This window comes from Mixophyes fleayi, chromosome 12 (genome assembly GCF_038048845.1).
Source record: "Mixophyes fleayi isolate aMixFle1 chromosome 12, aMixFle1.hap1, whole genome shotgun sequence".
Lineage (NCBI taxonomy): Eukaryota > Metazoa > Chordata > Amphibia > Anura > Limnodynastidae > Mixophyes > Mixophyes fleayi.
Window position 1 is genome coordinate 30,476,168 of NC_134413.1, and position 12,055 is coordinate 30,488,222.

Sequence of the window (12,055 nt, forward strand, 5' to 3'; positions counted from 1 at the left end):
TATAAACTATACTTGGAAATAATAAACCTTTTCTGAAAGGAATGAAGACAATTACTGACTAATTATTCACACCCTGCTTTCCATTTGCAGTGCATGGAACAGACCTGTGTGTACTGCACAACACAGGGCATCGGATTCCCTAAGGTATCCCTGAGTGAGGAGGAGAGAAAGAAACACAGAGAGTGTTATAATTTTAACGATGAAGACAACCATAACGCTCCCATAGTGCTTCACTTCCCACTCGTCAACGACACCTTCAAACAATTTAAAGAACCAGGTATGTTCTTTGCAATGTCACCATGTGCTGTTCAACAATTATCAGCTTATACTGTAAACCTAAGGAGCCCAGACGTCTGATGAGTGATCATGAATAGATTTATTATAGATGGACTATTATACCCCACTGGGCTATCCCGCACATGATATTTCCGTAAGAGATGGCCAATGGAAATGTCATTCAGTTTTACAGTGCCTGTTGATCTGAATAAATTGGTGCAGGGGTTCAAATTTAGACCTTCTTATACATAGATACAGATTCTATATATCCCTGATGAAGGTTATGCTGAGTAACTGAAGTGTTATCTGGACATAACTGGAACTGGAATAACTGGACATTAAATGGCACAGTTCTTTCAACCTTGATGGGGGCTTTGAAATCCTTGAATGCCAACTCATATGGATATATATATATATATATATATATATATATATATGTGTATATATATATATAAAAAAATATGTATATATATATATATATATATATATATATATATATATATATATAAAATACCATAAATTTCAATTGCACACAGCAGACGTCTTGCTCTAGTATGTCAAATAAAAACAAATAATAAGATTATTTTTTGTTGTCACCTTTGGGCCACAAGTGTTATCATCAGCCTTTTCTGTCCATTACTTTCCAGCCCCCAGTGTTGCAGGTAGTTTTGAATTAAGGTGCATGTTCTTTTGTAAGGTGCTCTCTGTTCCTAAAAATCTTTGTTTACCAGAACTCCATTTTATGGGTAGAACCAAAATTTACAGACTGAAACCTATGAATGTACGAGGACTGGGTGATATCACTACCCTAGACAGCAGAATCATTAGGCATATCCCTTACTGTATGTTCCATATTTATCTTCTTTCAGGGGTGTTGCGGTCTCCTGAAGAGCTGGCGGACGGGAATGTGGATGTCACTGGTACCTGGTCGCCTTATTTTCTGACAAACTTTACGTACAGCGAGCAGGACTTTGATAGGCTAATGAAACTTACACAGTACAACCTCCTGAACAACAAGCAGCTGATTACAGATGCGCTGCTCACTGCTGTAAGGAGGAGGAGAGCTAGGAACCTTCTAAGTGAAACCTGCCAAACTCGGACTCAACAGAAAACTTAATAAAGTGCTGCTACGAAATGAAAGCTCAGCAATTTAATGCCGCAGTATATGAGCATTTACCAAGCACATGGTCAAAGATACATATTCAAACTGTGCATGTAGTATGCAATTCATATGGACACTGATATCTCAAATTGGCAAAGACCCTGTACATAGAGATTACTTTTTGTTTAAGAAGTTTATCAAAAAGAACATTAGTATGCATTTGTATGATTTCTACTTGTATGGTCTGATACAGCTGTTCGGCTAATTCCAGACAAACTACGATGCAACCATATTTAAACCATACTTACCAACTTTAGAAAGTTGGTTTTCGGGAGCCTGCCGGGGAGGTGGGAGTAATGGGGGAGGGGTGGGGGCTCCAAAATGGGCGTCATTTTGGACTCGCCCCTGTGACGTAATGATGCAAACATGTCATTTGACAGCGGGGGCGGGGCCAAACGCTATGATTCACCGGGAATCGCGGCGTTTGGGACCTAATTCTGCCCACTTCACTAGAAAGTGGGGCACTTCCTAGTGAACTTGGCAGAACCCGGGAGATTTCCACACTCTCCCGGGAGTCCGCGAGACTCTCGCAAAATGCGGAAGTCTCCCGGACATTCCGGGAGAGTTGGCAAGTATGATTTAAACACCATTAATTATCTAAGATTATACCAGCTGCCTTTGATGATTCCTGTCTTTATTCTGTAAAATACCCTTTACATTTACAGAAGAGTAAGGATATTAAGACAAAATGTTGCTGTGTGTTCACAAAGCAATAGGAAATCTTGTTTATGTTTGGCATTGTCATTGTGGGGATTTTACAAAAACATTTGCACAGAAATTAGAGCAGCAGAAAATAAAAAAATGCTCTAATGTTATAAAAACTGCACAGTTCTTATAAACATCCCCCAAACAGAACTTTCAAGCTGTTCAATACCAGATCTGACATCGCACAAGACAAGCAATTAACACTAATCTTTAGATGTTGTGCTGGTATCCTGACAATAAACTGCACACCCTTTCAACTAAACCTCATCCCCCTATGCAGTTTGAGGAGCTGGGGGTGTAGAGTAAGAAAATGTACAGGTATTGTGCTGTACTTAGTGCTATACTGCCAAATGGTTTAATTTCAACATGATTGAAGCTTCGGTGGGCCGGTGCTGAGCCCCGGGATCTGAATCAGTATTTCCCAGGACTTTGTCACCCCCATCCCATTCCCCCCCCCTTTAGTCTACTTGTGCAGCACTGGTAAAATCCTCTGGGGGTATTTCTTTTTTAAAATCCGTCCCTATTTGCAAAGTATATTCATTGTCTTCTCACAGCCTGCCGCAGAGTTGTAGACATACTAGACATTTCAAAGAGCACATCTAAACCTTGGATACTTTCTTGTAAATAATCTGAACTACACGGATAAATATGGAGAGCAAATATTAACTTATATGTATTTATGTTAGATTTTTATAGTTAAATTATAATTTACTAAAAAAGGGGAAAAATAGTTTTTAGAAGAAACAAAATACACAGAGATGCAGGTGTGCACTTAGGGGGGTTTCCAGTTGTCTGGAAGCCCCCCCCCCCTGTCCAGGACTCATGGACAGGCCAGCCAAGTCACTGCCACGGATCTATGGATCCATTTAGTCCCTCCCTCCTACACTAAACGTTCCATCCTCCTCTTTCGTGAGGGCCAGCAGCATGACATAGATGAGAAAATAAAAGAGGCAGACAGAAGAGTTCTCTTCTGAAATCTACAGTAGAAGGGCATTGTGAGGGCATTATTTAATTAATGCTAGGGTGGTGTGGGGATTATTAATTAAATGTGGAGCTAAGTTTAGGGAGAATGAGAGCTATTTATTAACTGCGAATACCAATTCTTTAATATTGGGGCAATTTGGGGAAATATGATTTATTATTAAATGGAAATACTAATTATTTAATATTGGGGCTAATTGTGGAGAAATAGATCTATCTATTAAATGTGAATGCTATTCCCCGACAAGTCCCATGATTAAAAACTGAAAGGCTTTGGTTAACACCACTATAGGGCACAAGAGATTTGTGTACACTAGCAGGTAGGCCTTTAGGCCTTACAGAAATTTGAGGGTATATGGTAAAGGTGGTTTGAGTCTCCATTCTCACTTGTATCCACGAGTCAGCATGTCCTGGGCACATGAGTCCTTGGTCTCCCCTGGATCTTATTACAAATGTCATTATGCTTAATGCATACTTGCCAACTCTCCCTGAATGTCAGGGAGACTCCCTGAAATAGGGGTGATCTCCCTCACTCCCTGAACAGTCTGGCATTCTCCCTGATGCTGAGCCAGTGCAAGACATGGTTGACTTCGCCATCTGTGTCATAATGACACAGTTCAGAAATTGTGTCCTATGTCCATGTATTGATGCCTGTGGAGGTGGCCATTTTCATGGAGACCAAGATTTAATCATAGACTGACAGGTAAGACAACATGGCTTCAGTAATGGAGACAGAAATGTAAAAGACACTTCAGTCTCTAGAGATTCATTAGCTGCTTTTCTTTAACGAATAGTTGCCTATTCTCCCGGAATGTCCAGGAGACTCCAGCATTTCTGGGAGACCTCCCGGGAGAGCAGGGCAACCTCCCGGCTCTTGCCCCGCAATAGATAAGTGGTGGGAGGCGGGACTTAATGACGCAAATATCACGTCATCTTAGCTCTGCCTCCTGCTGTAATTGGCCAAAATTGTTATAATCGTTTAGGGGCAGGGTCAAAATGATGCGATTTGTCAAGCCCCGTCCCCGCACAACCACATCCACCGGAATCTCCCTGAAGCCAGCGAGGTAAAGTTGGCAAGTATGGCTTAATGTTGAATCTTGTAACTGGTTTATACTGATGTATGAGCATATACATTATATGATGCTGTAATGTGAGGAACACATCTGCTTTGTTTTTGTTTCTTCTGGATATAGATATATTTGCATTTGTTTTTTCTTTTTCTTTGGGTTGTATGTTAATGTATTTTATGTCTGTGCCTTGAAAAATTTCAATAAAAAAAAATACTGGATTAAAAAAAAAAAATGAATGCTATTAATTTAATTTTGGCACTGGTGGGGAGAAAATAGGTCTATTTATTAAATGTGAATGATATTAATTAAAGTTGGGGCTGCTTGCAGGGAGGGAGGTCTAATTATTAAACATGGGTGCTAATGAACGTTGGGACTAGCTGGGGGGAGGGGAGACCTACATGGTTCACTGCTAGACTTTCCATATTTTTTGTATCTCTTTTCTCCAAACAGGTACCTACATTCCAGAATCCAGACCAGCAGCAACTAAGCTTAAGAAACCAGCAGCTACAGGTAGTGAAAGCTGCAAGAACAGGTAGAAGAGAGCAGTACAGTCTACCAACTGTCCTGATTCTGCTGTGGCAGTTCCAATTTTGTGTGACTGTCTGGCTCAGTCAGGGCTTTATCTTGACTACAACAATAGTTGGGATGTATGCCCCTCCTCAAGCTGTACTGCTTGTTAAGGGTAAGCTGCATGCACTACAGTTAGATGCAAAAAGCCCGTCCTGAATAAGCAGCATCCTTGCAGTTGGAACAAAGTCCTGCCTGGTCGGAACAGTCACACAAAATTGCGACTACCCCAGCAGAATCAGTAATAAAGTGTAAATGTCACATGAAAAGTCCAACCCCTTACCACTTTAGAACCACCACTTTCATTAAATAACACTTTAAATTTATTTTCCTACAATGCAGCTTGGTTTAGGGTCATTTTAGCATCCTCAGTCCATCCAATGCCTCCCATTGGTTCTTCTGCTCCTCTGCAGACCCATGTGCTTTTGTGGCAATCTAGGTGCACCTCTGCAAACGGAGGCCCACAGCACCACTAAAGTGTTTTTTGCGGTTCACCTCAAATGTTTTATTTGTCGTTAATGAGGCCCTCTGTCTGCAGGATAGTCTCCTTCATCTGAGATTGTTTGGCTCCTAAATCCATAATAGCATTCATCATACCCCTCAGCACACCAGGTGCTCACAGATTAAAGGTCATGGTCAAATTGTAAGTATAGCCAAAGATGAATGGCAACATGGTTGGGTGAATCAGAGACTCAGCCTACTAATCCTGATTTTTCATATATCTTTCTTGCTATTGCTATTGCTATCTATAGAGAGGTAAAATGCTGATAACAAAATCTAAAGGTTATTAAAGGGTTCTACAATACAATGAAGCATTAAAGTTTTTTGTATATAAATTAATTTTTTGGCATATCCCTTCTAACCCACATACTCCAGCCTCTATCTGAAGTCGCTGGATAAATACAGGGAAATGGATTAGGATAAAATAGCACCTACTATAGATTTTATATGAACTATATCTTATTGCTACACTCAGGGAGCATTTAGCTGTCCTGTACTTTATGTCCACACAGCCACCCAAATCTACTTAGACATTCAGGCCTCCCGTTGAGATCCAAGAGGGTATCAAGGTAAGCGACTCTGGAGTAAGTATGGTACAATTTGTGAGCCTTCTCACAGTTGGTGTTTTGATCTTTGAGAGTTTCAAGGATCTTGCTGGTACCACTACCTATAGTATACATTTATACTAATATTATTAGCCACTCAGTATTTGTACATTAATTTATGGGTGATGTTTATATATGTAATTCAGGTAATATTATTATTATTATTATTATTATTTAATAATCCATAGTGCATCGGTTTTATATTATTTTTTTCTTGGTTTTTAATAATACATTTTTTTTACACATTTTTTATTCACTCATTATTAGAAGGTCACAGATTGAGTTCTCTCAAATTTTGCCATTACAATGAGGATTATTATTCCTAATGAGGTCCTCCTCCCACTTTGCCATAAACAATTTGGCATAGCTTTATGCAATCTTATTGCCCATCGCAGTGCCGTATGTTTGATTAAAATATTCATCTTCAAACCAAAAATAATTGTGTTTAAGAATAAAAACTATACTATCTATAATAAAACTAATCTGAAGTTTCTCCCGGTCTATGATGGCGTGGACCCAGGCAGCAATGTGGAATGTGGGTCAGCTGGTGGGCAGGAGGGGCATGCATTCCTTTCAGGAGCTGCGAGAAAAACTTCCCCTGCCAGCTCACTAACACTGGGAGAGAGCTCTCACCATTGGAAACACTGTACATCTCCATCATAAAATCCTTCACCACGTCGGAAGTGGCAGTCAGGTCTGCTCCATTATTGGAGCAGAACTGCTGGTATGTAAAAAACAATCCTAATATAAGGTGCCACACTGCTCCAAAGACGGAGCACTGTGGTGGACCAGGGGCTCTATGCATGACATATATCACTTATTTTTTAATCATACATTAAACAAAGTATCTGTAATTCACTTCGATTTTCAAATCAATTTTTATTTTTTCATTAGTTTTTTTTTTTACTGCAATATTGTAATAATAGTGGTCCATAATAAAATAAATTGTTTGGCTTCCGTGTCCACATATTAGCAGCATGAGCCACTGTTATAAGGCTACAGGACACTGCTTGTAAAACCACTATGAATATTCTTATTTCCATATACAGCATGTTAATTATCATTCACACAGACAGAGACCATCACAAGGTTCATTTATAGAAGCTTCCATTAGGGATTATACATATCTGAGCTGGGGGAAGACTGCTTGGCCTATATTTACTAAATTGTGGGTTTGAAACAGTGAAGATGTTGTCTATAGCAACCAATCAGATTCTAGTTATTTATTTAGTACATTCTAAAAAATGACAGCTAGAATCTGATTGGCTGCTATAGGCAACAACTCCACGTTTCAAGCCTGCAGTTTAGTAGATATTCCCCCAGAACCTATAGCATCTTTTCATTAATAATCATTCATTGGTTTACCATATCCCCGATGGATATTTACTCCACTTAAGACTGGGGAAGACCATCAGCATAATGCATTTTGATAGGTTTTTATCAAGTGCTTCTTCTGATACATGCATTGGCTGAGATTTCATTTACTTAATCCACCACTGGGCGGCGCCAATATTTATCTTTAAATACTAATTAACAGTTTCAAAGCCAAAAGTTAATAAGCCGGGACATGGCAATGCAAAGGACATTTAAGAGTTAATCCTCGCCCCTCAGCAGTAATGACAGAATTATTTTGCTACCTTATTTTATATTCAGCGGGGGCAGGGGGGCAATGGTGCCCAGTGCTATATTCCAAAGAAAATTAATATTCAAGTTATTTAATAAATGCTTTACTGTGGCTGAAGTCAATCCGGGCAGGCAGCAGAACTACTACTACTACTAAAATAGATAGGCAGATGATTCAAAATGGGATTGTAGCTGCAAAGCAGTCTATAGTGATAGGTGAAATCATTATATGAATACAACACAACAGCTCTAAGGGAAATTATATAAGTATTATAAGTTCCCTGAGGGAACTTCTCACTGCAGGAAAATATGCAACACAAAAATGAAATCATAGTCGCAGAAGCACAGTCATAATGGGTACAAAGATCCTTGCCACCTACACAGTATCAGATGCAACTCACTGGCTAGGCATGAAACACATACTCATAAGATACATACAATAGAGAATCTGCAAGACTAGGAGGATGTCTTTAAAAGTTTCAGCTTACCCAGCACTTTTCCAGAACAGGAATATTGGCATAGTCTTGCCCATGCTGTTGGGTATGCAAAGCACCATTGATGTCATGTGGATATCATGTGAGCAACAGCTACACTCAGTAGTAGAAGAGGATAGACCGCAATATTTGTGGCAATGCCAGTACTGTATTAGTATGTATTAATTGTCATGTATTGTGGAAGGATGGTGTTTTACTTGTTCTTAACTTTCGCAAGGTGGGTTAAGTGCATACCAATTGGTTCTCCAAATATCCACTAAGAAAGCCATTTTCACTTGGGATTACTCAGGTCACCATGTCATCCAGAGGCACCCTGAGCAGTTGCGTTGGCTGCTGGCTGTAGGACTACTTTCACTTAAAAATACACTCATGGTTTAATTGAGGATTGGAACAAATTTAGTCACATTAACCATGTCCTTTGTTTTCCACAAAATTCAGCTAGACTGCCTGGAGTCTCTCACAGCAGGATGTCTGCTACAATCCAAGGTGGCTCAGTAGCCACTTTCTGATATGCAGGCACTCAATCCATCGGAAAAATGCCTTATCTGAAACCAGCCCCATCGAAGCCATACTACCATGGGTACCAGAGCAGGTAGGAAAGGGGAAGCTCAGCCATCTGCTCAGTGTTCATGCTCTACTGTTGGACAGACTGGCTAGAGGTTACAGGTCGCTCTTCTTGGAGTGGTCCAGTATCGTTCCTGTAATTGGTTTGTTGAAGCCTCTGCAGACTTTGCTACTCTGTGTAAATTATAAAAGCAGGAGGACCTTGGGCTTGGTCCCTCCCTTGCAGTGAACAGTGTGGCTTGGTGACTGGGATAGTGCTCCAGGGAAGACGGTGACTATAGCCCCTATAGGGTAGGGATAAGTAGTAGGCTGTTGTGCAGTCAACCCCCTGTCTTTTGTTAATTATGAATTTTTGTGTTACTATAAATATCTATTTTTGAAATAGAATAAAGTATATTTGTGGCTTTTTTTTGAGATTTTCCACTTCTTTGCCTTGTGATTCTAACCCATAAGTGAGTACTCTGTGTCCTCAGTTAGCACATAATTCTGCCTACAGGCAACAAAGCTAAAACATAAATCTGGTATCTTCACATATACAGTAAGAAGTTTGTTTTGCTAACAATACTATAGTATTGTGGGATGGATGACACAGAGGAAACATCATATTATAGGTATTTGACTTGACACATTAATGATGCAAACATGGGTACGCCAGTTACAATTTTTTATGTAGAGTGTGTGAGGAAGTTAGGAAGTTAATCTCCATCCGCCTGTCTTCAGCAATTGTTTGTGACCTGCCTGTTAAGGCGGAGATAAGTTGCATACCTGCCAACATATGAAAGCTGGATAAAATAATTACGTCTGCACTGTTTTAAGGTTTCTTGAACAGAGAGTCCATATATGTTGTATATCAGAGACAAAATAAATCACTCCTGACCCAGCTAAGTCTCACCCATGATTTAAATAAACACACCCAATGCCAAGCCCACCTTTCCTCTATTTTCCTTAAGCAACAACCCTATCATGATAGGTCAAACCTTTTTTTCTGGGTTCAACAAATTGCATTGTTCCAATCAATATTGTACTATTTGGAGGTATGAAGATTGGGGTACTATGCTGTGGCATTAGCACAGCAACCTGACAATCACTGTAAAATCACTCTCCCACTTAAGGCTTTTTCTGTTGATTAAAGAAAACAGAATATGGTGGGTGACTATAACTTAAGAGAGATAGCGGCCAGATCAAATTATACCTAAGGGATTGAAGGTACATAAGAACCCCTCATTTGGTAATAATGCAGAAGAATTTAAGAAAGAATGGACTAAGATCCTTAATGTTTGCTCTTTTTCCCTTATTGATTTGATTTTAAGAGAGAGGAGAAAAGAGCTTATTCGATTAGAACAAGAAATTGAATAATTTAAAAGCCTAACCCACCCCTTCTGCGAACTAGAAGAATATAAATCATTAGAACGAGAAATTGGGTCACGTCTAATTAAAGACAACCAAGAGATCACTCTGAGAAAACACAATAAATATATTAGAGATAAATTAGATGTGAAGGGTTATCTGCCAGAAATAATTTCTCGTTCTAACGATTTATATTCTTCTAGTTCGCAAAAGGGTTGGGTTAGGCTTTTAAATTCGTCAATTTCTTGTTCTAATCGAATTAGCTCTTTTCTCCTCTCTCTTAAAATCAAATCAATAAGGGAAAAAGAGCAAACATTAAGGATCTTAGTCCATTCTTTCTCAAATTCCTTTGAGCTCCTCTGAAGTGAGTAAAGGGCATCTCTTCAACACCTCTACAATGGGACCTAATCTATAGAGGAATAGGAGAAATACTAAATACAAAGATAAGGAAGAGTTTGAGTGGACAAAAGTGCGGAGAAGTTGTATGCACCCTCGCAAAAGTTTTTCTTCAAAGACTTATTTTAAAAAAGAAGGAGAGAGGAATTCATATGGATATCATAAGGATAGGGAAATACTGTGGAAGTGAGCAGAGAAGGAACTTCAACTCTAGAAATGGGTTAGATAATAATCTTTACTCGTTCCATCACACTAATAGGTTTGAAGCCCTGTCCGATAGAGAGGACAGCTCTAGTACAAGTTATGATTTTTTTTAACTTAAGAAGAAAACCAGTAAGACAAAAACTACACTTCAAGGGAGAGTGGAAAAGATATTAACACCAGTATATAGTGGTAATAAGAGAGGAAAAATACCTAATAGACGTAAACTAAATAGGATAAAAAAAATAAAAAGAGAGAAAAGACCGATAATAATTTGGAAGGTGAAAGGGATGTAAAAGTTTTTAATCTGAGTCAACATATTCTTACTGAAGCAGAGAACCCAGTACCATCTAAAGGTCTTAAGTTCGCCCCGAACCATTCGATTGATCATTTTGGAATATATGATCTTCAAAAGTTTTTGAGGAAATTAACTTTAAAAAAATTTTTTTATGAAAGAAATATTGAAGGCAGCAGTGATAAAGGGGATGATGGCAGTTTTCCAAAAAGGTAAAGAATTTAAAAAGAAATCTCTTTTTAACCCTACGTAGAATAGGGGTTGTTTTGTTGACTGTTTTGGTCAATTAGTACAGAAAGAGCTGGAATCCATACCTATTAAACATAGACATAACCTCTCCAAAAAAAGAAAGGGATGCCCTTGCTAGTTTGAGAAATAATTCATCATTGGTGATCAAACCTGCTGGCAAGGAGGGGGGGTATAGTTTTGATGGACAGAGAAAAATATATAGCTGAAGTCCATAGACAGTTGGAGGACAAGATACATATAACATTTTGAAGAACGATTCTCTTGAAGGTATGATATCCAAACTGTTGGATTTACTAAATAAATATAAAGATAGTGGATTCATTGATAAACATGTAATAGATTTTATCTTGATTACGCACCCCACTACCACTGTATTCTATATATTACCTAAAATCCACAAGGATTTAATTAACCCTCCAGGACACCCCATTGTGGCAGGGGTTAAATCTTTAACACTGGTGATGTCCTGAGAAAATTGTCAGATATTACATGGGAAAAAGGTTTTTTTTTGGTTACTGCCGATGTTAAATCTCTTAACATATGCATTTCCCATAAGGATGGGGTGGATGGCACTAGGTATTTTCTAGACAAAGAAAATATAGAGGGCCCCGTGAAAGAATTTATTCTGGAGAGCATTGAATTTATACTTTCAAATAATTATTTTTATTTTGAAGGGCGGTACTTTCTGCAGCGTGTGGGCACGGCTATGGGCACCAGGTTCGTCCCGAGTTATGCGAATTTGTTTCTGGCCCATTGGGAAGATAAATATATATAGGAGAATAAAAGATTTGGGGCAAACCTGGTGACATGGATGAGGTACAAAGATGACGTGCTTTTTGTGTGGAAGGGATAACTTTCAGATTTAGAGATTTTTTTGTGAATATCTCAACATGAACGAAAATAATGTTGTTTTCACTTACAAGATTAGTGACATTACAGTCAATTTTCTTGATTTGAATATATATATATATATATATATATATATATATATATATATTTATAGCCGAAATGAATATTTG

At 38.6% G+C, this 12,055-nt stretch overlaps 1 protein-coding gene across 1 annotated transcript in view; it reads left to right on the top strand.

Moving 5' to 3' along the window:
• The window catches only part of LOC142109365 (cytosolic phospholipase A2 delta-like), a 37,287-nt gene extending 35,628 nt beyond the window's left edge, over positions 1 to 1,659 (top strand). The window contains exons 19-20 of the mRNA XM_075193518.1: positions 91 to 277; positions 1,146 to 1,659. Of these exons, the coding sequence (XP_075049619.1) occupies positions 91 to 277; positions 1,146 to 1,393 (435 nt within the window). The 3' untranslated portion in view covers positions 1,394 to 1,659. The remainder of the gene's footprint in view (positions 1 to 90; positions 278 to 1,145) is intronic.
• Positions 1,660 to 12,055: the final 10,396 nt, after the last annotated feature.